At 36.6% G+C, this 27,949-nt stretch overlaps 1 protein-coding gene across 6 annotated transcripts; it reads right to left on the reverse strand.

The window, feature by feature from the left end:
* Positions 1-266: 266 nt before the first annotated feature.
* LOC138716229 (neuropeptide CCHamide-1 receptor-like) lies at positions 267-26,694 on the reverse strand. Of its 6 annotated transcripts, none has more exons than XM_069849075.1 (4): positions 19,560-26,693; positions 19,044-19,198; positions 7,596-7,687; positions 267-4,208 (listed from the first exon to the last, which is right to left on the reverse strand). In XM_069849075.1, the coding sequence occupies exons 3-4, from the start codon at positions 7,617-7,619 to the stop codon at positions 2,538-2,540; spliced, it is 1,695 nt and encodes a 564-aa protein (XP_069705176.1). In that variant the 5' UTR covers positions 7,620-7,687; positions 19,044-19,198; positions 19,560-26,693; the 3' UTR covers positions 267-2,537. The 6 variants fall into 6 exon arrangements, with proteins under 6 accessions (XP_069705176.1, XP_069705175.1, XP_069705174.1 ...); XM_069849074.1 differs by having other exon boundaries at positions 19,044-19,257; XM_069849073.1 differs by having other exon boundaries at positions 19,044-19,357.
* Positions 26,695-27,949: the final 1,255 nt, after the last annotated feature.

A 27,949-nucleotide genomic window follows, 5' to 3' on the forward strand; every position in this document is an offset into this window, starting at 1 on the left:
AATTTTTGAGTATCCTGTTGCCTTAACGTAAACAGAAAAGGGAAGAACTGAAGGTCAGTTATGTGGATTTGGCCATTCATAACAATCCAATCAACAAGACACACTTTTTTCCCATTCCACTGTGTTCAGCTTAAGATGAAGGTGGACCACACATGACATCTCTTCTGAATACTTTGCATATTGTTTAATCTCAAATACATTTTTCTTGCTAAGGCTGACGACACTGATTGAAGATTTGTTTGCAGTATAAAAATCATGCGGATTAATTTATACAAATAAACCAGTTCTTTATTAAGGTCTTCAAAATAAACCATACAACTTCGTGAGTTTTTTTTTTTACATAAAATAGAAACTAAAATAACACATATTTCTGACTGATGAAATATACTGATGAAAAGAATACTGTAGATAATTTAAGTGAGATATTCTGACAATAAACTAATGCCTATTACAAAAATAAATAGTAAAATATAAAAATAGAAGTAAAATATTTAATGAAATGTTATATTTGAAATCAATAGACTGTTTTATACAATAAAATTATTACCTATCTTCATTTCAACAGTTATTTTCTCAAAATAAAGTTATTCAACTGGGGTTGTTTCCAATGCAGTTCCTCTTTTGTGACATATAATAATGAAAAGTATAGGCTACAAATGCACATAGTTCTGATCGATGAAACGTACTGATGGAAAAACGACCTTTTTAGATAATTCAAGTGTGAGATAATGGTGACAATGTATTAATACCTGTAATAAAAGAAAACAATAAAATATAAAAATAAAAGTCAAGTATTTAATTAGCTGTGATATTCGAAATTAATAGAGTGATTTATAAAATAAAATTATAAGTCCTCATTTTAAAAGATGTTTTCTGAAAATAAAGTTATTCAACTGTGGTTGTTTTACCATGCAGCCTCTCAATAGTGATAATGAGAAATACTGAAGAGTAGAGGCTACAACAGCATAGATATAAATAATACTGTTATTTATTAATATCATCTGCATCATCTTTCAACTTTGGACATTCTAGTCCAGTAAATACTGCAGTAACAATAGATATGATCACAAACAAGAGGCATGGTTGTCTCTTCACACTACGCTGTGAAGATGACCAAAAACAGTTCCATTTTGCTTATGAGTACGAATGATTCCTTTGGTACTGCTGTAACCTTAATATGGTACAAAATATTTGTTTAACGAATATCATACATCACAGGGGTCCACTTAAATATACAAACTAAAATTAAACATTATTAGACAGTGCGAGAGAGAATTCTTATTTCGGTCCTCATTGTCTGTTTGATTGGAAATTCATGTCATTTCAACTACAAGTAGGATTCATATTCCTATATAGTTCTTTTGCACTGCACACATTTAGCTCCTGCCACTTTCATACATACAAATCTTATCACTTGAATCCACATGACTCGTATTAATCTGGATACACCTCACTGTTGATGCTTGAATACATCACTTGGGTACAGTCAACTTCTGTTGGTTGAATCATTCGATTTCCCCTTTCATGTATCTGACTCCTGACACTTGGATACACTTCTTCTGCTGCTTAGATACATTTGACTCCTGCTTAAAAAATCCCATTGGTGTTACTCAGATATATCTGACTTCTTGCTTCGATGCAACCAATCCTTCAATTTACATAATCCAACTTTTGCTGCTTGCATACATCTGACATCAGCTTATACACATCCAACCTCTGTTCCTTGTGTCTAACTACAGCTGCTTGGATGTAACTAAATCTTGCTGCTTATACAGTCATATCTGACTCTTCCTTGTATGCATCTTACTACTGCTGCTTGGATACATGTCTCCTGCTACTTAGTTACATCAGACTCTTGCTTGGATAAGTATACCTAGCTCCTGCTGTTTATACACATCAGACATCTGTTCTTTGCATGTACTCGTATCTAATCACTGCTGCTTGGATAAACCAGACTCTTGCTTGGATAAGTATACCTAGCGCCTGGTGTTTATACACATCCGATTTCTGTTCCTTGCATATACTCGTATCTAATCACTGCTGCTTGGATACATCAAACTCTTGCTTAGATAAGTATACCTAGCTCCTGCTGTTTATACACATCAGACATCTGTTCTTTGCATGTACTCGTATCTAATCACTGCTGCTTGGCTACATCAGACTCTTACTTGGATAAGTATACCTAGCGCCTGCTGTTTATACACATCCGATTTCTGTTCCTTGCATATACTCGTATTTAATCACTGCTGCTTGGATACGTCATGTCTCCTGCTGCTTAGATACATCAGACTCCTGTGTGGATATACCTAACTTTTGCTGCTTGTACACATCCGACTTTTTTGTTCTTTGCTTGCATCTAACCACTGCTACTTGGATACGTCCTGTCTCCTGCTGCTTAGATACATCAGTCTCCTGTTGATTAGATATAGGTACCTAATTCGTGCTGCTTTGTGAAGTAGGTTGCAGTGTGCAGAACATTTAAATTCTTGTGCTTTTCAGCTTTCAGCAACTTCAATTATTAAAAAAGGTACAAAAATTCATATATCTGACTCTTGCCGCCTGGATATGTCTGATTCCTGCTGTCTTGTAGACTGAGTTGTAGTGTCAGTGGAGAGCTCTGTATCTGTGCGTTTCAACTTCCGACGCCTCAGAAACCAGCCAAAAAGGTACGAATTGAAGAGTCTTCTGAATGTACGACTGCTTACATAGAGAGCCAATGGGTTGAAGCAGGGATTTGAAAACAGCAAGTAATAAGTAATGTTGTCGAGGATCCGGAATGGCAGCTTCCACCTATCCAGAGACAGCAAAGTGGCGATACGTCCCCACATGAAGAACGGAACATAGCTGATAGTGAAGACGATGCACAGGGCAGTAACCACAGTTGCTCCCCTGTTGCGGGCTTCTTCATGGACTGTGTGCCGTGTATCGCCCGGCATTTCCCGTGCACTTCTCCTGAGCCTCCTGGCTGTGAGAAAGGTGAAGAAGAACATTAAGCCGGGAAGTGCAAAGCAGTAGACGATGAATTCATGCAGAGAGACCACTTTGGCGGACTTCCTGCCACTGTTCCCTGAAGGTTTGTCATCACAGACTTTCTCGAGCAGAGTGTCTGGAAGAACGATACTTGATGCTGCGGCCCAGATGAAGAGAATGTAGACAATTGTGATGACGGTGGAAGAGATTTGAGAGCGAGCTTTGAAGTTGTGGAATGCTGACAATGTCGCGCAAAACCTCTGGGCACTGAGCGCAACAACAGACAACGCACTTGCGGAAGTAAACATGCATCGCAGACTGATGAAGAGGATGCACACTGGTTCGCTAAGGCGCACATGAGACGGATAATAGAAGCCGAAGTACTGAAGTGGTAAGTTGAATGTCAAGTTCATCACATCAGCGATCACTATATTGAATATCATGATGTTTGGAGCTGTGCGCACTTCCTTTCTTCGGACAAACATGATTAGCAGCACTATATTCCACACCATACCGATCAGCATTATAAAAATGTACAATGGAGGATCAATGTAATCGCGGAAGATTAAGTACGACTTTATCCTTGACAACAAAATCTTCTGCTCGGATATGCTTTCACGCGTGATAATATAGTATTTCTCACATTCTTTCAGATTAGGAAAGTTATCAATCCAAGTACTAATCGACGGGTTACCGGGATTATGTAATACTAGGGAATTATTTATGCCAGCAACACATTCATTCACAACTTCCAACTGGATTAAATATTCTTCTGTTACAATGATCGACTCCAGACCGATTTCATATTCATATGTGTCATTAAATTCATTACTCAAATTCAAAAACTGTTTTTTCATATCCTCGAAATCGGAATAGTTCATTGAAATGTCATACATAGTTGACAGGGCCTTAAGTGACGTCTCTGCATTTTCTAAATAACGATTGCGGTTTTCCAGTAGCGAACCATCTGTCAGGATGTCACCATTAACAGCCATACTCTGGATCCAACTTTTCCTCTCTGTGACGTATCGACGCATATTCTCCGTTGCTGTTAGGCCTTCGTCCATGTTTCCGGAAAAGAGAAACTTGGAGACGATGTCCCACGTTTTGTTCCAGGTCATGTTGAGGGCTAAGTCCTCAATGATCAATACTTTAAGGTCTGCTGCACCACTGTTCAGGATGGAAGTCTCAGATTTCAGGCTGCTACTCTGAACCACCATCATTGTTGTCAGTAAGATCTGTGGATAAAACCAACAATTATTAAGAATATAAAAGTGTTAGAAATTAATTTAACATTATGCTTTTATTGTTGTGTAGTTGCATTAGACATTCTATTCACACCTAATTGAAAGAAGTTTTTAAAGCTATTTCTTGCTTTTAAACGGATTCTTAAGACAGTAAAGCAGATGTTTCTGCAGAGTCTTTATCATATAAGTACGACAGTTACGGATTATTTTTACGCAGTAAACTGTCGACTCAGAAGGAAGTACTTATCAGTAGAATTATGCGCCTTTTAAGATCTATGACGGAGATAACAAGATACGACAGGATGAGGAAAATAAAGCGTGGGACATGATCTGTATATCCTAAGACAAATCATAAGTTATATATATATGACCAACTTAAGTGTGACAAGTATTTAAATATTGTCAGGATGAATTATGGTTTCAGGGCAATGAAACGGATGTTGTTCTAGAATTCATATAAACTGTGCTTCGTAACAATTAAAAAGCAGTGCTTATAGAAGTAACATTTTACCAAGGACCTCAAATAGCATCGGACATAATCACCATTGTTTCCCGGTACTGTTACACTCATCGCTAGAGTTAGAATGCTCTTCTGACGTCAGTGAGAGTGAAGTAAGACGTCAACCTGTGGGAAGTAATATGGCACTAATACTAGAAGATCTAAAAATATTGTGCGCAATTCTTTAATCCACTATTATATTTATTATTATATATAGATAATATTACAGACGAACGACCCGAGGGTCGAGATTCCACGCTGATAACCCAGGTTCGAATCCAGGTGGATCAAATTGAAAATTATAGTACACAAAGACGGTTCGGTGACAGCTTTTCGCGAGTCATTCCCATTTCTTTTATCAGCATTAATTGCTCCATTAATCACAAACATAGCAATCATACTGATGCACTGTACACCACCTTTCATAGTGCACAGTGGCAGGCATTGGCAAAAAAAGATAGGCCCTAATATCTATACTGAAAATGAAGAGAGAAACACAAAGTGGCTAACTGGAAATTTATATAATCTCAATATATAAACCGTCTTAAGATCATAATATACAGCATTCTTATCAAAAATTCACCTTTGACTTCCAAATTTCTTCCACCGAAATCTAATTTATTTTGTAACTGTCCTTAAAAGTCCAATCGCACTACGAGTGGTTTCTCTTAAAACAGGAAGGATTCTTTTACAAGTTAGCAACGTTCTCTGGTAGTAGTAGACTATATTCAGTAGGACGCTTCAGTATAACTATTTTGGTAGGCACACGTAAAATAAAAACACTAGACGTTAAAGGCGCTGTCAGACTAAAATCTCGAGACACATACAATAATACAAAGATGACTCATCATATAAAATGAAATCAAACGAAACAACGTCGAAACAAAAAACAAAAAATTTCCACAACCTAACACACTGTCAATGTCAGTGGGGTAAATGAGAGGGGAGACATTTAAAAGGTACTCGGAAACATATCTTTAAAGGAAACTAGGGCTAACAAGTAATAGAAAGTCGTCGTTGTTTCTGCAATAACTCCTATGTGAAAAATATAAAATTTTTCTGTAGGAAGAGAAAACAAATTTATTCATCCTACGGCAGCCGTACATAGGAGACTGTGAATTCTTACATTTTCGAAACAAAGAAATATAATTACATACAGAAGATTTTATTATTTGCTGTATCACTATTTAAGTTATTTAATAGAGAAAATATTTGCACCCATACCTATAGTTTTTCTTTTTGTGTGTTATTGTTATTATTATTATTATTATTATTATTATTATTATTATTATTATTATTATTATTAATTCTGTTAGTGGGGTTTAAAAAGGGCGCTATTTGAGCCCTTATCTAAAATCCTTCACAAAACAAACACAATACAATAATCAGAATGCTTAAAAGAATTAAAAAGCGTTGTCACTGTTAAAACGAGGCAAACAAATGCAGTTTCACAAGTTAATGCATAAAAATCATAAAAGTGATCAGTTCTTAGACGCTACCTAGTATTTAAAAAGAAACAATAAAATTATAAAACAAATGCCACCAGAAATAAATTATCCGGCGCATTTCTAAAATGCTTGGATGTAAACAGTCCAAATGTTAAGTTCGTTAAAAAAAACATACATAGCCTCCGGATGTAAAGGATCCGGAGGATAAGTAAAACGGGTCAATAAAAAAAAAACTAAATCACCCTGTCAAGTCCTGTTTTCGACAAAAATCTCAAAACTGCATTTGTACAATTAAAATCATTTCCAAGAGCATCACGTAGAGTTGGCCGAATTCCATGTTGCCGACGGGCACGTTCATATTTTCTACAATGCAGTAAAAAATGTTCTACCGTAAGTGGAACATGGCATATATCACACTCCGGCTGAGGTTCGCCAAATAGGAGATGGTCATTATTATTATTATTATTAACTTCTTTATATTGACACGTTTCTTTTCTGAATAATATAAATTGGTAAATGCAGTTAAAAAAGAAGGAATGCGTGCCGTTCTTATGTTGCTAATGTCGTGAACATTTTATTATTTACTTACAAATAGCTTTTAGAGAATCTCCAGGTTCATTGCCGCCCTCACATAAGTCCGTCATCGGTCCCTATCCTGAGCAAGAATTAATCCAGTCCCTACCATCATACCCCACCGCCCTCAAAACCATTTTTATATTATCTTCCCATCTACATCTCAGTCTCCCCAAAGGCCTTTTTCACTCCGGTCTTCCTACTAAAACTCTACAAGCATTTCTGGATTCGTTCACACATTTTATTATTATTATTATTATTATTATTATTATTATTATTATTATTATTGTTGTTGTTGTTGTGTTTTTATAACACAGAAGGAACTAGCATTGCACGTCACTGATAATTTATACCAGCTTATAATAATACTACGGCATGTAAATGATAATACAGTAAAACTCGCAAAATTGCTAAAAATCAAGTATTCTCACTTTTCGTTTGTGAAAAAAAAAAAATTAAATTAAAAAGCGGAGTTGCCATAATTCTGGAAGATAACAGTTTCTGTTGGGAGACTTGTGACCATTTTGAGGAGGAAAGGTTGGTAGACCTATTACTAAATACTGAAATTCTGTCTGAGATTACTCTTCCAAGACACGCTCGCGGAATTCCCGGAAAAATATTCACAATGCAATCTTGCCCTCACATTCTTCCGGCACTCGTCCCAGTGTACGATAAGCGAAGTAAAGATAAGAATTCGAGGAAACGTCCGTCTACTATTTCACTTTCCTTCTTCTAAAGGAGAATGCTCCATAATCGGTAACTTCCTCACTTTATGAACATCTGAGGGAAGTTCCAATGCTTCTGTTTGCGGAAAACAGAGCTTCGGAAGTGAAAAATCTGATATTGGGATAAACTCACCACATTACTCAATCCAGGAAACATATCCAACTCCGCCTATCAGAGCAGCCGACTTCTGTTACACACCCTTTCAGACAAGGAATCCTGCTGGCCTGTAATAAGAAGCAAACTTATTAGTAGGGCTAGGATTTTGATGAAATTGAGTGAAAGTTATTTACTGTTGGTGCTTTATTTTGAAATCCATTTGCAATAGAAAACATTGAGGTTCCTCTCGAGTTGCAAATGGAAGTAAATGATCTTAAACATGGCATTCACATCAGGAATGAGTATTCGTCTCTTAGAGGAACGGATTTATTCAGGAAGTCGCGGAAAGATAAATATCCACAGATGTATGATTTTGGAGCCAGGTTAGTGGCAATATTTGGATCTACGCAGGTGTGTGAAAAATTCTTCTCACATGTAAACATTACGAAATCTTCTGTAAGGTCAAACATAAGCAACCGAGGTCCACATCTGTGGAGTAACGGTCAACGCGTCTGGCTGCGAAACCAGGTGGCCCGGGTTCGAATCCCGGTCGGGACAAGTTACCTGGTTGAGGTTTTTCCGGGGTTTTCCCTCAACCCAATACGAGCAAATACTGGGTAACTTTCGGTGCTGGACCCCGGACTCATTTCACCAACATTATCACCTTCATTTCATTCAGACGCTAAATAACCTAGATGTTGATACAGCGTCGTAAAATAACCCAATAAAAATAAAATAAGCAACGGAAACTTGAATTTGGTTCTGCGACTTGGAATATCAAATTTTATCCAAGAATCGCTTTAATAATCCAGAGCAAATATTAAAATTCTTTTCTTAATACTAATACTGTGTACATTATTACAATTTATTAAAAAGTTAATTTCATAAAAGCAACTGATTAATAATTTAATGGATAAATTGTTGTCAAGAAGATTTATGTTCACATTATTGTATTGCAGCAGTTAAGAGATTTAATTCATTTACTATACTTTCCTTGATAGCCTAGTTTGAACGTTATACTGTGTTATATTGTATAATTAAAATAACTAAAATATAAGCCAGTAATCATTCTGTTATATTTATTAATATGCCATTTCAAAAAAATGCTTGAAACGTGTTAAACTAAAATTCCGTGATTCATCCACAAAGAAAATGACGAGCGGTATTATGACCCACCATTGCTTGTAGTGGTATTGATAGTGGCATTCTTTCACTCTTTCTATCAAACCTGTTTTCAAGCCACCAACTCTTTGTGTGTCCCCCCCCCTACTTCCCCCCTACCTAGTAGAAAGACTTCTTGAATTTTAGCTATTTTCTTATGATTCACTGTTTATATAATGTGTGAGATTATCAATAAGTTCTTATTAAATGAATTATAGACGTCAGTCCTACATTACTGCCGCATTTACCACCAAGGAAAATTTTCTGGAACTCTCTTCTGTTAGAGGCTAAATAGACTCCAGAATCATAATGCACCAGGAAGGATTAGATCTATTAAAAAAGTCTATGGTCCCATCAGTGTAGTAGATAGTCTTCCACTTAACTTACTATACTACGGGACGTACAAAACCATTGCCTCCTAAAGAGCACCTTTCGTACGCGCCAAAGTACAAGGAAGTTTGTAGGGTGTTGCATGCGTGCAGTTCACCACTGCAGTGTTCCGAGCTACTGACTGAACAACTCATTCGTGTGTAATGTAGTGCAAGTTATTATTTTCTATAATTTATTGGGTACGATAAATGGATTATTCATTCCTACATAGTGTAATGAAAGCTACTGTGTTTTTGTAACTGTTTGAGAAAATGATGTGATTACTCATTCGTTCGTAGTGTAATGCTAGACATTTTTTTTTCTAAAAATTTGAGAATTGTGTATAGCATAATGCAAAAAGTTTGTACTTTTAAATTGAATCAGTTATTCAATTATGCGAAAGGTGAAAATAAAATCCGACAAGTCATTTCTAACATTTCGCAAGAAGAAATTAGTAGAGAATTTCAGAATAGTCTTCGGATATATCAGAAATGTATTAAAAAAACTCTTTTAATACAGCTATGGTTTACTGCTTTCATTTTTAAGTTGTTTATAAACATTTTCTCCGCTAAATAGGTTTTGGAAAATAAACTTATTACCGTAGATAAAACGGCCGACTTTGCGGGAACTGTACCAGGCGTATAACAAGAAACTGAGCTTGCAGTGTGGGGGAAGCTTAATGTATAAAGTAATCTGTAGACATAAAATATTCTGAGTGATAAATGTATTCCTATACATAGGTAGATATATATATATATATATATATATATATATATATATATATCTATGTGTATAGGGTGTTTCAAAAAGTTTGTAAAACCTCTAATGTTGCAGGGCAAGTTATTTGGAGGCGTTTGATATCAGGAATGCATGTCCAATGAAGCCTTCATTCAAAGCTACGTTCGTCATTGTAAAAGTTCTAATCCCTGAAGATAAGCAACTTACTTCTATTTTTGGCGCCTACTAACTGTGTCAGTGTTACAAAAATATAAAAATACTTCATGGGGCACTAGGACAGGTCGTTTGGAGCCGTTTGAGATACGGAATGTATGTTCACCGAAACGCTCTTTCAGAGCTACGTAAGTGTAGAAGTGCTAACTCCTTCATGTAGGCAAGTTTCTTGAGATTAAAGACCCTAGAAGTTTTTGTTGTGCATAAAATACTGTGTAGTTTTTGTTTTGCATAAAATACTGTGTAGTTTTTGTTTTGTGTTATAAAATCAACAATTCCAATTAAAAACACATTTAAAATGTCTCAGTTCGTAATACATACATGAAATATAAACTCACCGTGTTGCGCTCTTCTCTTGTCATCGCTCCTCTACCTATTGGCGTGAAGGAGGAACGAGTAATGATGCATTCAATATGCACTGTCAACAGAGACTACCACTCAGAGTAAGAGACGACGCGAACGTATTATCTCTATTGTTGACACACGGGGAGAGCTATTGCCTACTACAGCAACGCAAATCAATCCAAGTATGCTTAATTCTCGTCTACAGTATTGCTAGCTTGTTGTTTCTTGCACGGTCACAGATACCAGGCACCAAAAGGGCCTCTAATTTCAAGCAACTTGCCCACCTACAAGAGTTAGCACATTTACAATGACGTATCTCCATGAAAAGGCTTCAACGCACATGCTCCAAATGTCCTGCCCTATAACGCCACGAAGCGAAGATAGATAGATAGTGGGGTTTAAAAAAAGGGCGCGTCAGCTACAATGGCTATTTGCACCCTTATCTAAAATTCTTAATAAAACTAAAACATAAACCAATAGAACAGAAGCCACCAGAGTTAAATTATATAGCGCATTTCAAAATAATAAAATTTTATAAAATATTCGGATGTAAAAATTCCGAAATGTTAACTTAAGCATTTAAAAGAAACAAATATAAAACAACAAATGTCACCTCCAGATGTAAAGGGTCCGGAGGATAAGTAAAAAGGGTCAATAAAAATTAAATCACCCTGTCAACTCCTGTATTTGATAAAAATATCAAAACTGCATTTGTACAATTAAAACCATTTCCAAGAGCGTCACGTAGAGTCGGCCGAATTGCATATTGTCGACGGTCAAGATCATATTTTCTACAGTGCAATAAAATATGCTCGACCGTAACTGGTACTCATACTTCGGTTGAGGCTCGCCATGTAGGAGATGCGAAGCGAAGATTTTTACAATCATTTTCAAACACAGTGTATACATTTGAGATAGTTTGATGAAGATATTTTAATTTTTGGATGTTGTAACATTTATGGGTATAAATTCTGCACAATTAAGTTTCATCCTCGTTTGGCAAATTTATATGTGTCACTGCCATTGTCCTCTGTGTTGTAAGCTCCAATATTCCGTTTTTCAGATAATTAAGAGCTCAGCTAAGTGGATTGCCTAGTGCAGTCGCACAATCTTCCTAAGACAGAAGACGGGTCGGGGTATTAGGCCTATGTCTGTTTGAGTTTATGAACTTGAAACGTAATTTGCAATCTCGGAGCGAGTAAATATATGCGCATAAGCGAGGACTGATAAACCGGCCTTTCCCAGTTCGTCTTATCAAGTTTCAGTTGCCTTTAAAACAACGAAGTACTGTATCCCATTACACACTATATGAAAAGTGGGGGCAGGTCTAAATGTACTGTATACTGCTAGTTAGTTAGTTAGTTAATTAGTTAGTGGGGTTTAAAAGGGCGCGTCAGTTGCTATGGCTATTTGCGCCCTTATCTAAAATTCTTAACAAAACCAAAAACATACAAAGTACAATAAGCTGAATACTAACACTAACTAAGAAGCGTATGTCACGGTAAAAACGAGGTACACAAATGCAGTTTCAACAAAGTGGTGCATAAAAATCAGACCCTAGGTAGTATTTAAAAAGAAACAATACAATAATAAAACAAATACCACCAGAAATAAATTATCTAGCGCATGTTAAAGGTCCGAAATTCCAAGTATGTTAAAAACATAACTAAAACAACAAATGTCACCTCCGGATGTAAAGGGTCCGGAGGATAAGTAAAACGGATCAATAAAAAAGTAAATCACCCTGTCAAGTCCTGTATTCGATAAAAAATTCAAAACTGCATATGCACAATTAAAATCATTTCCAAAAGCGTCACGTAGAGTCGGCCGAATTCCATATTGTCGACGGTAACGGTCGTATTTCCTACAATGCAATAAAATATGTTCGACTGTAACAGATACATGGCATATATCACACTCCAGCTGAGGATCGCCACGTAGGAGATGGCCATTCACTGGAAGTGAAATATAGATACGACAATATTGCACAAGAAATTTACACTTGAATTTTGTTTATCTGAAAATATGACGTTACGCGTAACAATTTGACACCGAAATTAAATTCCGTAACTCACTGCATGTCATTCCATTCCTGTATTGACTCATTTCAAGATCAGGTTTGACTTTAATCTGTGATAATATATCTCCGTTTGTTTTGTAGTCTTGCCATGTGCATTTTCGCTTTTCTTTTTACGAATTTCATCTCTGCAACAATACAGATTCAATTTCCTTTTTCTGATATTCCAAGTCTCACTTCAATACACAACCCATCATTTATACCAAACAGTTCCATGACAATTCTGTGGAAAACCTTGAATGAATGAAAGGGGAAAAATGGGTAAAGAAACATTACAAGGTACCAAACATGCGTCCTTGGAAGAGAATTCGGGGCTGAGAAAAACTGAATATGTGAACTCCAAGCCTGTTGGCCACTTGTCTCACTCCGCGTTTCGATATTCCACTGAAGGAACTCTTTTGAATGAATGAATGAATGAATGAATGAATGAATGAATGAATGAGGGGGGGGAAGCTTTAAAGGTACGTGAAAACACGTCCTTGCAAGGGGGGGAGTTGGGACTGTGAAAAACTGAATATGTGAGCTCCAAGCCTCTTGGCCACTTGTCTCACTTCGGGTTTCGCCGCCCCAGTGAAGGAGCGCTAGAAATTTCCAGTGGGTAAGCCGAAAATGGACGTAACTGATTAGCTACAACATACGGGGGGGGGGCAGAAGTACAGCGACCTGATCCGGAGGAGCGACGCGAATGGTACCAACCAGGAGGAGGAGTCTAGGCACGAAATGGTAATAGCCAGTTTGGCTGTTTGAAGATTCGAACGCGTAGGGATTAATCTTAACGGCAATAGCCAATTGGCTCTTTGATGATTTTTCTCAGATCAGGAGACCAGCCAATTGGCTCTTCACCTTAGTGCACATTAAAAAGAGAAAGGAGCGTGACGGATCGCATAGAAAACCACGAAACTATTTTCTATGAATTGACGTCCCTAACTAAATGCCATTAACAGCCAATTGATAAAGAGTAACTCCATTAATCACAATAACTGTCACTGTTATCACATCACCGTTGTGTGACGCAGGAACGGTTTAAACGTCGCCGCACGTGCACTGATAATCCCTCACGATTTTGTAGTTAAATACCTTGCAATATATACAAACAACAGTGTACTAAAACAAAAATAATGCAATTGAACTCATCTCATTTCTCAATTAGGTATCTTTGATTCGCGTTACCTGAAGTATCACATAGTCAACAGCCTGTCGCTGAAACTTGAAGTTCACATGTCTTTATCAATCGTATAAGCAAACACTCGCCGAGAACCAACAAACTTCGAGAATGCATCACCACTTGCTGCTATTTGAAGCACACGCCGCTTCTACTAGCAAAGTGAGTGAAGTGTAATCTACACATTGCTACCAACTGTTTTAGAACTCCAATACAAATAAAAATGACACGATTTCTTATTACATGTGTTACGTTATTTCCTTTCACAATATTTCCCATGCTACTCACTACATTTTAAAATGTTATACTTTCTTGAACCATAACCCACAAAAAGAGAATAATTTACTAAACATCCAAATTAAACTTTTGTTTTGTGATTTGCGTACAAGACATTCACATAAAAATATCTGCTTATATGTATATATATATATATATATATATATATATATATATATATATATATATATATATACAGAATTAACTGTAAGTAATGTCTTTAATTTCAAGGGGTTATTCTTTGAGATATTTCAAACAAAAAGTTTAATACAATTTTTGCTCGTTTTTGCTTCCTTTCCGAGATAAAAATTGTTTTATATGAAATACAGAGTGATTTATATAGAACTGACACATTTCTTTCTTTCTTTATTTCAAAACGAATGATGCTAGCCACAGTTTGTTATGCCTCAAATGTAGAGTATCTTTGGGAGATTACTAACCTCTGTAGCAAATGTTGAAAATGCTTTATTTATTCGGCTGCAAATTCACTTAATGACCAGTTTTAACGTCAAATTAAGCAGGAGTTTTGATTCCCTGTCAGGAGATGCGCAGATGTTTATTCTTTATTCCTTATTGTTGGCAGATGTTTTCGACATTTTGTTTTAGTCACTGAAAATGCAGTACACATTAAATTAAAAGCTCTACCTTGTGAAGCAATACTGGATTAGGAATTCAATTACAGCTACTCAAAGGGCATACCAGAGAGAATTTGGTGTTCGTAATCCCCCCCCCCAAAAAAAAACACAATACTGGGATTGGTAAACAAATTGGAAACAACTGGATCTCTAAAAGAATATGACAAATATACAGAATAAAAAATAAACATCTGCGCATCTCATGACAGGGAATCAAAACTTCTGTTTAATTTGACGTTAAAAACTGGTCATTAAGTGACTTTCCAGCCAAATAAATAAAGAATCTTCAACATTTGCAATAGAGGTTAGTAATCTCCAAAAGATACTCTACATTTGAGGTATAACAAATTGTGGCTAGCATCATTCGTTTTGAAATAAAGAAAGGAAGAAATGTGTCAGTTCTATATAAATCACTCTGTATTTCGTAGCGTGTTTTGGGAAAGCCATTGATTTAATTTCCAATATGCTCAGTCAATTTAAGAGAGCGGTGTATTATACTAAATAATTGAAAGAAATTTAGTTTCGCTGTAATGAATGTGCAGAAATTTGAGTAGTAGTAGTAATGGTAGTGGTAGTAATAGTAGTATTGTTTATAGGGCACATCCGCGACTACGTCTATTGTTTCGTCAACTGTCCGAAGACAGGTCTGAACTTCATAAGTGACACCAATAAGGCATCGCTCATGAGGCAACTAAGCAAGGAGATAACAGGGTAGGGTGGCCAGTTTCTTCCAACTGAATTAGTTTAAAAGTACAAAATGTAAAGATCGAGAAATATGAAATGCGATAACAAAATTAATCTCAAGTTAAAAGTGTAAACACAAAAATATCTATGACAAGATGATTTGTATTTAAATGAAGTAATTTAACATGTCCACCTCTGACTGAAGTTCTGGCTCATATGTACATCTATTTTATCAGGCAGTATAATATCTCACTTGACGATAAGTGTCCGAGGAAGAACAATTGCTTGTATACATCTGAAGTCTGATTAGTGAAATACGTTATAGTCTGTGATGCATGCAATGAACGGGGAAAGAAACTGGTCACCCTACCCCATTACCTCCTGGCTCAGTTACCTCATTAGTGATGAAATTTGTATCAATTATGAGGTTAGAACTTGTCTTCGGACAGTTGACTACACAACAAACAACATAAATGTTAATTATTCAGCCCGAAAACAGCAACTATTTATTTATAACCAACAACAATAAAACATCAACAGGATGTAAGATGTTTAGCGTCGGTACGAAATAAATCATCTATAATTCTCGGATTTCCAGAGACCAGAAAGGAAACATAAAATGATGCAACAAACATTCAGAATATCTGCCAGGTACACGAAAGCCTAAAGTGGAAATGGGGAGGGCACGTGATAAGGATGGACCATAGAAGATGGACGCATAGAGTCACATTGTGGGATCCCAGGATCGGCAGAAGCGTGGGACGCCAGACGACTAGATGGGCCGATTTCTTCAAGAAGAAGGCAGGATCACAATGGAGGAGCAGAGCAAGAGACAGACAGCTATGGAGAGTTCTAGAAGCAACCGTCCCCAGTGTGTAGTGTGGTGTGAATAGGGAACTTACAAGTGAATATAGTGTTTAGATTGTGTACATAGAAGCGAATAAGTGCAGCCAAATTCGATATCACTCCTTAGGACCAGCTCACCTAATGAGTGAAGTCTACTGAGCCAAGCCCTGTTAATCAGGAGGCCCTTGCCCTTACGGAATCTAGCAGGTTAAATTTCTTATTATTTATTACATTAAACCAGAACCTGTAATGAATCATATCGTTTTATTGAAATATAGTACGGAATGGAACAAGGAAATAAAGTAGTTAACACATACGTTACTTAAAATAAAATTTCCTTTCCAGAGGGAGAGTCTGGAAGACAGATAAGAAGGGCCAATAACATTATAAAATGATATGACTGTCAAGACCTGTAGATGATAAACATTTTACAACGCCACTCACACAAATAAAGGGCGCATGGTAGCGTTACGGTCAAGGCGTTAAGCTACGAAGTCACAAGGTCGCGCGGGTTTGATTTCCGATGGGATCATGGATATTCTCCTTCCAACCGCATTATGGGTCTGGGGTTTAACAGAAATGAGTTAGTTAGTGAAGTTTAAAAAGGGAGCGTCAGCTACTATGGCTATTTGCACCCTTACCTAAAATTCTTCACAAAACAAAAACCACAAATACAATAACCAGAATGCTAAAAAGAACTAAAAAGCGTTGTCACGGTAAAAACGAGGTATACAAATGTTGTATCCACAAGGTGATTTGTAAAGAATCATAAAAATTAACAGTTCTCAGACTTTAAGTACTATTCAAAACGAACCAATAAACAGAAATGAGTACCAGGGGTATTTCCTTGGAGGTAAACGCGGTTACAACTGCAATTAATGCCGATTGTATATAAAGGTGGGAGATTTAAACTCCCATCACCCTCTGGGCCGATTTGGCCTGTAATGGAATTGATTTTACCTTTAGTCACACAAATAACATAGGCTATTACTAAAAGCGTCATGTAACGTAGAATATAATGGATACCGTACACAATCAGTTGGAGGATCATCACTAACTAGATTCGATGCAATAAAGAACAGTGATCGACATGAATTCCATCGTCTGTGTCTTTTATTCCATGCAATTCATTTCTCATTTGTGCATACCATTGCATCTTTCAATGCAATAAAACTGATTTCTTTAAATCTAAATTAACAGACTTTGCCATCTCTCACCCAACAAGCAGCATTAACAGACAACGATTGGTTCTGTATTTATGCAAGGTTTCAACTATGGTGGTGATATTAAATTCTTATAGGCCTATTGTACCCTCATGAATCGAAAAAAAAAGTACAAAACGAACTGTTCACCAATGCTTGGCGAAAGGATGTGCATGGACAAGTTAACATACTCTGATCTATACATTTCTTCACTTTCTAGCCTCATTTCCTGTTCATCCCACATTCTCATCGAAATATCCGTAAAAGATTACAAAATTTCCTCTACCTGTTGCATTATCTGCGTCACATGCATGAAATGCCACGATAAGAAAATTCACAGAAGCAGTGATACTGACTTATATGCGCTCCATAATTTTTGATGAGAATGAACAAGGAAGATGATTTGTAGTCAATGTGACTTCGCTAATATCAAAGGATACAGTCAGATCATAACTTCATACATATCCGAGGAACATGGTCGCATGGAAAGTTCACACATATCCAAAAAAGATGTAGTCCAATTATAGTTTTCCAGATATTCAAATAAGGTACTAACTCAAAACTTTATAGATATCTAAGAAAGATATGTCACATGTGAATTTTGATAGTCAGATTATGACTTCACTGGTACCCCAAGAATCAGATCATAATTTTTCAGATACCCAGGAAAATTGTACCACAGAACTTTAGAGACACCGTACCCCAAACAATTTATCAGATCGTAAGTTTATATCAGAATTTCTACCGAGGTCCATGGAATGTAGTTAGTTAGTTAGTGGGGTTTAAAAAGGGCGCGTCAGCATCTATGGCTATTTGCGCCCTTATCTAAAATTCTTTACACAACAGAAACTATACAATAATCAGAATGCTTAAAGAACTAAAAAACGTTGTCACGATTAAAACGAGGTACACAAATGCAGTTTCAACAGGGTGATGCATAAAACATTATAAAAATCTGACCTTAACTAATATTTAAAAAGAGATAAAATAACAATACAAATGCTACCATAAATAAATTATCCGGCGTATTTCTAAAATACTCGGATGCAAAAAGTCCGAATGTCAAGTTCGTTAAAAAACATATACTAAATAACAAGTGTAACCTCCGGATGTAAAGGGTCCGGAGGATAATTAAAACGGGTCAAAAACTAAATCACCCTGTCAAGTCCCCATGGAATGTATATTATGTTTTTATTCATTCTCATTTAATGTAGCCTATATGTCATTTATTTGGGAACATAACAAAAACTACTTTGAGGCCTTTAAAATTTATTCAAAATAGAGCTTTAAGAAATGTATTATTTGACACCAGTTAAATATCTATATCAATTTTCTTTCGCTCTACCAGTTTAATTAATTATCAAATTAAGTGCTGCCATATTCATGTATGAAGTTATTAACAATTTAATACATAGCAATATTATATTCCAGCTTAAACTTTTACATATAAAAAAAAGGAAATCCTTTTTTTTTTTCTCAGCATGGTACAGTAACATATGGTACGAAAGGAATTAAGTTTCACCAAATTCCCCGGTATTTTAAGAAATGTTAAAAAAAAACTTTTTGGGAAGATTATTTTAATTCTCGGTTGGTTTATTTATTTCATGGTTTCAAACTTTTTCTTCTTTCTCCATAAAACTTTAATATTGCCTTACTGTTCTTATTTATTTTCTTCCTTTAATTCTTGTCACACAGACGAAGTATTTCATAAGCTAAACTTATCATGCTAGGTTTGTGATATCCATAATGAATTCTGGAAATGACATCGGTACTTACCTTCGAATGCAAATTTCACGTTCCGCAGATCGAACTTTCTGTTGCACTAGTTCAGCCGTACTGCAACTAACTCGCAATCCATGAGGAAGGGATTTCTTATGTGACTCATTATCAGCAGGAAGCTGCGGTCCTCTGTGCGACTGGGTTTCGATTAGCTGTGGAGAATCCCTGCCATGAAGTTCCGGGGAAGCACAAGAGCGCTCACTTCCACAGTCTTTGGTTCAAAAGTGACATTTTTTCAACTTCAAAGTCATGTCAAACTTTTATGTGACATAACAATTACTCTGGTTTTCAATAGCTTTTCTTGCTTAATTCTGGGAACAGATTAAGCAACAGTAGCAATTATTTTTAATCAGTAGCAAACAAAGGGCAGATTCGTAGATAGCCGGTGATATGACTCTTTAGTAGCAGAAATTTTTGACAACACGCAAAATTCGCAAAGTGGTAATAACCACCATAAACAGCAGAAGCCGTTCCTATTCTCAGCATCATCAGCCGACCATCCTCAACACTTACCTGTACGTGATGATCAGCCGGTACAACATCCAGAAATTGCACAACAGCAGCAACAGCAGCCTTCAACAGTGGTACATCAGCCGCAGAATGTACATGTTCCGATGAATGACATCTCATCACGTCCTTCAACAGTGGTACATCAGCCGCAGAACGTTCATCTTCCGATGAATGACATCTCATCACGTCCTTCAACAATGGTACATCAGCCGCAGAACGTTCATCTTCCGATGAATGACATCTCATCACGTCCTTCAACAATGGTACATCAGCCACAGAACGTTCATCTTCCGATGAATGACATCTCATCACGTCCTTCAGCAGTGGTACATCAGCCGCAGAACGTTCATCTTCCGATGAATGACATCTCATCACGTCCTTCAACAGTGGTACATCAGCCGCAGAACGTTCATCTTCCGATGAATGATATCTCATCACGTCCTTCAACAGTGGACATCAGCCGCAGAACGTTCATCTTCGGATGAATGACATCTCATCACGTCCTTGAACAGTGGTACATCAGCCGCAGAACGTTCATCTTCCGATGAATGACATCTCATCACGTTCTTCAACAGTGGTACATCAGCCGCAGAACGTTCATCTTCCGATGAATGACATCTCATCACGTTTCAACCAGCAGCAGCAACACCAGGAACAGCAGCATTCAATAGTAGTACAGCAGCCGCAGAATGTTCATCTTCCGATGAATGACATCTCATCACGTTTCAACCAGCAGCAGCAACACCAGGAACAGCAGCATTCAATAGTAGTACAGCAGCCGCAGAATGTTCATCTTCCGATGAACGACATCTCATCACGTTTCAACCAGATTTCCAGATGTGAGTACAATATCAGACCGATTGTTTCACTGCAAAGTCTGTTGTTTAGAGTTAAATAACCAGTCATTTCAAGTAGAATTGTGAAAACTCGTTTAGATAGAAGGATCGTGTGTGATCTAAGTGATGGTGGTAGTGTTTTCTTACCGGCAAGGTTCGCAGAGTTAACTGCCTATGAAGTGCAATAGTTGAATGAATCACCGCACAGTTTAATCTATCACGGACTGCAAACGAATAGGAATGGGGTGACATATCATAATGTGCAATGTATTGAGACATCAGTAGCCAGAAGTGGCTAATTATGAAGAGAGACTTTAATTTTTTTGTGCTCATTCTGAACTGGGTTAACATACCATAATGTGCAATGCATCGTAAAAATAGTACTTAGAATTAATTATCAAGAAAAGACTTTAACATTTCTATGTTCATTGTTGAGGTAGTAAATTTCCAAAAATAACAAATAAAGAAGTAACATATCATGTTATGTATGAAATGTGAAGTTTGTTTATAAATATTGTTGAAGTTGTAATAAAAGTTATTCATGAATGTGTGTTTTATTGAAATTAATTGTAATGAACTATTTTCCATTTCACATATCCAAGGGTTGGGTTCGTTTTCAGTTAGAAATGGGGAATGTGGTAATGGGTTATCCTACAACACGTTCCTTTGAAAATATTTATAATCCTCTTCCGCTCTTCCTCATATTGGAAATTGATAGGAAATGTTTAAATGCAGCAGAAGTTGGTAAAAACCGTCAGTTTGAGAAGTAAATTTTTGAAGTGCAGTAGCTAAGGATGGAGTTCCATATTGGTAATGACGTATTTGTTGAGATTGTACTACACGCTGAGAGAGATATCGGAAGGTATAATTTGAAGTATCCGTTACCATTGGGATTTGAAATTTCAAAAGTGAAGTTATACTGTATAAAAGATTTATGGAAGTGTATATAATGAAGAGCATAGAACAAGATTGTAACGACATAAAATTCCACTTAAGAATTCATAATGCGGATAAGAAACTGAAAGATCTGAGGATTGAGAAAGCAGACGGTGCTAGGAAAACGTTTAGGTTGGAGCAGTACGATCGATGGGATTTGAGGTCTTTTGGTTGTGACGGTGGAGACTTTGTAATAGTTTTGAGGAATGCAAGGGAAGCAGCGCTTATGGAAACAAATTTTGGAGAATGCAATATGGTATTAAGTACTTGGGAATTGGAGGATGAATATGTTCCGTTTGTCCGTCACAAGTGCCATACATAAACAGACGAGAAGAATGATAATATTTATGGAGAGCATGTGAGGCAATGCGTAATGGATAGCTTCAGCCCTAAGCAATGTTTGGAACAGGAAGGAATGTCTAATTATTCATGCAATGGTAATGAAGGAACTGTTTACAGACTTTTTTTGCATCCAAGGGTAATTCATCTCAAAGTTTTCATACTGCTTCAGAAAGAAACAAAAGGAAGGAAACCGAATGCGTGACAGTAATAAAATTTACGGTGAAAGAAATTTGAAGTGATACTGTACGATAGAATTAATTATTGCAATCCGTAATATAATTCAAAGAAACCGCAATACCCTGAAATAGTAGAGACATGTCAAACATTTAAATGAACTTGACGTATGTAATGGCGTCTCTACGTTACCACTTCCGGTCTCCTGTGTTTGAACCAATAAGAAAATGTTGCTAATATTTTTCAGTGATGTTAAGAATTTAAAATAACCAATAGGAAAGTAGAATAATAAATGTCTGTTACTATAGTCCCGTCGCTCTAATTTCCGGCAGCCAATCGCGTTGCAGGTCGGCTACATTTAAACGTATGCGTCTTGTGATTCGCTGAGGAAGACGTTATTCATTTCTTAAGGCTCGATAAATACTTAATATAATCGCCCGCCATTTTGGCTCTTTCGTTGGCGTTCGCAGAAAGCACACGAAGACGTTATTTGGCGCTCAATTATTTTCTGAATTACAGTGCGTTTCATTTATTATCATAGGAGCTACAATATGATAATGTTTAACGGTGTGTGCAAATAGATTCCTCGTATTGTAGCTCGGCAACGAAAGGACAAGAACGGTGAACGATACTACCTACCTAGACTTTATAGAGCCTTCACTTCCTAAGACGTAAGCAAAGAGGAGGAGTCACGCCGGGAATAACAGCGTTGCGACTATAGAATAATAAATGAATGTTAGTTTTGAAAAATTAAATATAACCGATTGCAAAGCAATGACTTATTAGAATAATGTAACGTGATTTTTTTACATTTATATTGTATTATAAATGTGAGTGCATACTGAAAGAAGCAACAGTTGTTTTGTGTAGTAAGGTCTGTATTGTTAATTATTAACGTGTAAATAGGAAGATGGAAAATGCAAATCTAAGTAGTGGAAAAAAATGTTGGGCGCCGAAAATAAGCGACAAGAGAGGAAGAGTGTTAGATTGTAGTGCAAGAAGAAATTTATTAGTGGAATTCAATCGTGCTGAAAGTGTAGTAGGAATACATTGCATATATGGACCAAATCAATTGCACAAGACTTGGTGCGATGTTTTTTTTTATGCGGCCAACCTCAGTATCACTTTATTGGCGACGACGACCATGAGGACATGTACCATCATGAATACTGTGATGGCATCGAGCACTCGACACATTGTAAAAACCCAGCCATTTCAGAAATGGGGATGTGGTCCCGGCAATGCACTGAGAACTGCAAGCTGTATCAAAAAATGGCGAAGGAGATGGTGAGTAAAATTGTTTATAATTCTTGCATAAGAAGTGACAATTTTTTAAGGTAACCACATTGGCCGAGCGGTCTAAGGCGCCTGTCTTAAGATCAGATCTCTGTAATGAATAGGCACGGTTCGAATCCTGCATGTGGTATATATTTTTTTTATTTTTTAATTGTTACGATAATTTATATATAGAAATTGTACAGGAAACATTGACTGAAATTGTTTATAATGTTTCGCATAAGAAGTGGAATTTTTAAAGTGAACCACATTGGCCGAGCGGTTTAAGGGGCCTGTTTCAAGATCAGGTCTCTGTAATGAAGAGGCGCAGGTTCGAATCCTGCATGTGGTAAATATAAAAAAAAAATAGTTTGAATTATTTGAAAAAGGCAGGAAGATAACATTGCAATTAGTTAAGGAAAAAAAATTATGTATAGGTTCGAGTCCTATATATATAAATATTTCCTTATCATTTCTTGCTTATTAAATACTAATGATATTATAATTATTTGTATGTTCTCAGGTAAAGCAGGAAGAGCCTAAGAAAGAAAATTGAGTAATGTCCAAACCTCTAAGAAAAAAGTAATGTAATAACATGCAAATCAATAAATATTTATTTTTATGTGGTACATTGTCATTGCATTATTTGTAATATAAACACAATTATTTTTCCTTCAACTTAACCTTAAACGGGATCACAAGAGATATTTCCTAGGGAATCCTAACCCATCCTAATTGATTATGGGAATAATTAAATGAATGGAATATTTTTTAAGAAAAAAATATATTGTAACGTATACAGTAATTACAGAAATATGTCATGTGATATTTGAAATGTTGTAACACAATTTTTTTTTTTTCCATTTCATAAGAGAAATGTCTTTACTTGCACATATGATTTTGAATTCACCAGTCTCTAAAAATTATCACATTTTGTAAAGCACACTTAACTTCATACATTGTATTATGATAAATACACATAGGTCTACCGCTAAAATTTTGTCTTAATATAAGAATGTTTGGACAGTCCATATCATCCATGTTGTATATACAGAGCGTTCGCCTACGGGTGGGGCCAGGAAAGCGGCCTGCCTGCTGTGTCACTTGCGGGAATCGTCTATCCGTAAGCTTCCGCTTTCTATACTATACTCTGTAGGGTATTAATTTTAAAAGTTTAGCAACAGTAAAGACTGATGTTTTTGAAACACTAACTTCCTGTGAAACACTTCTTAGAGATTTATTAGGAGAGCGTGTAAATGATGCACTGGTTTCATCAATTTTTTCTCCCGTCAATACTCTTCGTTTTCGCTTAGGAATTGTAGCATTTATCGACCCTGTTGTCCTTAATTTGTTAACAGGACGTCTAACAGTTTCTCTACCCTGAATTGGAGCACCCGAATATTTCACTTCAAATTGCCTACGCACCTCTCTACATGACTGTTTTCACAAAGGCCTATGCATCATAGGCCTACTTAAAAAAAACTCTCTGTTCAAGCGTGAATTTTGCGTTTTGCATTGTTAAATTTTACACACACGCTGAATATTTAAGCAACTGTGTCAAGAAACTGCACTGTACGTGTTAAATACTGCAACATCTGGCTCACAACTGATAACTTGTCGACCTTGCTGTCCTTGATTGTCGAGCGTGTCTCAACAACTGCGCGCACAAAGCGGCGTATCAGTAGGCCTACATGCCGCTTTCCTGGCCTCACCCGTAGGCGAACGCTATGAATCGTATCCTAACAATTTTTGAAGAAACCTTTTTTTCTCCAATCCCTTAACATAAATAGCACTATGTTGTCTGACTGCATGGTGAAGAACTTCTTCAATGGTGGAGTAGGGGATGTATCCAGTATCGCATGACAGTCCATGCACATAATTTTCAACGTACCATCTGGACGTGTTGTCCGGCTGAATGTTGGTTGGTGGTTGGAAAAGGTAATGGGCAAGCAATCCATCTGTAACTGTTGTAACAGCAATCTCCTTAACGATGAATTCTTTTGTGTTTATTGCGTGAAATCCTTGCAAATCTAAGATGTATACCTCCGCCATGTTATGAAATCTTGTTACAAATGAACTAATTATATGATGTTGGTGACAATGTTAGATAATGGATTATATTCCACTTCCCTATCGTGAATCATAAGGCACAAATCATTTGTTTTTGGTGGTATATTAGTTCTGGCCGCTATTTACCTGATATTTACTGCTCCAGATTTTATCTCCTCGCCCTGTTTCGATCAGTCGATAACGAAGAGTGGCGTATTAGCTATGAAATCATTTCTTGTTAATAAAGGAGTCGATTCTTGTTCATAATATGACTAAAATTGAGAATACATCTCATAAAACAACCCGAGGGTGTTGTTGTCGCTATCGACTGAGAAAGAGTGATAAGGATATTTATCGGCATTGAGGTACAGTTTTACATCCGTCACGTTACACAGATCAAATTTTGAAGAATAGTAGTAGTAGTAGTAGTAGTAGTAGTAGTAGTAGTAGTAGTAGTAGTAGTAGTAGTGGTAGTAGTAGTAGTAGTAGTAGGGTTTAAAAAGGGCGCGTCAGCTACTATGGCTATTTGCGCCCTTATCTAAAATTCTTAATATAACAAAGACATAAATAATATAATAATCAGAGTGCTAAAAGAAATAAAAAGCGTTGTCACGGTAAAACGAGGCATACAAATGCAGTATACATAAGGTGATTTCTACAGAATCATAAAAGTGAGCAATTCTACCACCCTTGGTGGTATTCAAAACGAACAAATAAAACAATAAAACTAAGGCCACCAGACATAAATTGTGTATCATATTTGAGACGTCTAGAATCAAAACCCTCCAAGTCCATAAAACAAAATTTGTGGGAAAATGGAAAAAAACTGTTTCCATATAAATAAACATTCTTGGGATATAAACAATGCTCTTATCAAGTATTTTATTATTATTAGATACGTTGAAACAAATTACAGGATTGCCCCTTCATTGAAACTAACAAATTCGTGAGGTTCAATTAGCACCTAACCGATTTTCAAATTGAAAAGTGTATTTGGAGGCTTTTTAAAGTAAGAGAATTAGTTCTAAACATAAAAATGAGTCAAAAAGGAAAACATTCTAACTTAAACCTTACAAATTATGTAGGCAATGAAACCCAGACATGAAGTATGATTATGCACATACTTTAAACATAACATCAGTCTAAATTTGAATATATGTTACACTTTTTAAGTTCATACAAATTTTACACAATATTGTCACATTCCTCTTCCTCCAATTACACTTTTACTTGCACTTTTTTAATAGTTAGATGTGCTTTAGTGAGTAGCCATTTAGATCACATTCCAATCATTGTTGTATTTTTATTTTGTGCAGTAATAAAATTGTCTTATTGCTGATTATCTGATGAAGAGTATAAAACGGAATGGAACTCCTTCATGTCCAACAAACTTAAACTGTTGGATTTTCATTTACTCCCAACAGCATGATTACAAGCTGGTATAGGAGGGCACAAGAGGAGTACCGACAAAATTATGTAATTAATTATTAATTGGTAAGAATAGGCCTACAGTATGTTATAATAATTTAATACTGTACATAATATTGTGAGTTTTATTAGTAACAACAATGTAATTTATTCGTCACAACAATAATTCCTTTCTACAATTCACCTTAAACGCTCTCGTCAACAATTGGATCTTCACTCAACACAGTATTCGTTATAGCACTCTACCGACGACAATGACAATTTACTTGGACTATTACGCACAACAATGAACTGTTAATCTTAACTAATATTTACAAAGCACTATTTACAAATCAGAACTACCAGTTCTCAGTTCACAGTTCTTCTATCTCAGTCACTCGAGGTCACGGTATCTCGAACCACAGACCTTCAGAGACAGTTCACTGTACTCGAACTCGGGTCCCTCCAACTGCGGTCCACTGCACTCGAACTCAGGTCCCTCCAACTGCGGTCCACTGCACTCGAACACAGGTCTTCGGATGCTGACGCAGATGCGGACGCACACTCGAGTCGAACTCCGGCTGGCTTGCTTGCTCTGGCTTTCTCACTGACTGAATAACTGAAAACTCTAAAACTGCCGTCGTTCCTTCGCGACCGTAATTTATAACCACAGCGACGTAACCTCGAAAGTTCCACCCGTCTCTAGAGATGGCATTCCAGAGAAATCCAGGGCCCTCTCCTCTCTACCAGCACCAGATGCGCGCGCAAACTCATCGCGTGACGTAATACACCCTCTCTCTTCTCTCCACCGCGCGACGTCACTCAATGTTCCGTGGAGCCTGTGCGATCTGCTTTCATGCGGGACGCTGGTCGTGAGTTCGATTCTCACGTCGCTGTCACAATATTTATTTTCATCATATTATGTTTTCTGTGTGATTAAAATATAATTTCAACCACACATACCTTTATTTCCTTTTCATTTCTGTTTTCCATTTCTCCCTATTTAGTGTTTTTACAGTAGCTTTTCTCTGTGAACATTTTTGTAACTCACTGCTCATTCTATCCACCATTTCACTGAATATTATTAGAGTAGAAATTAAACGTAATAAGATTTAACAAGAGCTTAACGACACAAATAATAAATCAACATCGCACAGCTGAGGAATGCTGGGTAAAGCAGTCCCACAACCTGATTGGCAGAAAGGGACATGGAGGTTTTTGAAACTAACAATGGCCGAAATTTAGTTAGATCTAGCGGATATTGAAACTAACCCCAACTTTTGTCCAGCATTTTCAGAGGAATCCAGCGGATATTGCAGAAAAATAATGCCAGCATCGGATTGGCGATGCGAAGATACACAGAAAAATAACTTT

This window comes from Periplaneta americana, chromosome 16 (assembly GCF_040183065.1).
Source record: "Periplaneta americana isolate PAMFEO1 chromosome 16, P.americana_PAMFEO1_priV1, whole genome shotgun sequence".
In the NCBI taxonomy this organism is placed as follows: domain Eukaryota; kingdom Metazoa; phylum Arthropoda; class Insecta; order Blattodea; family Blattidae; genus Periplaneta; species Periplaneta americana.

Excerpts from the sequence above, each read along its gene's own strand:
- LOC138716229 (XM_069849076.1), bottom strand. The coding sequence starts at position 7,619 with ATGTTTCCTGGATTGAGTAATGTG. Across the intron at positions 4,209-7,595 it reads TTCCTGGATTGAGTAATGTG|ATCTTACTGACAACAATGAT; the intron begins GTGAGTTTATCC and ends TTTTATCCACAG.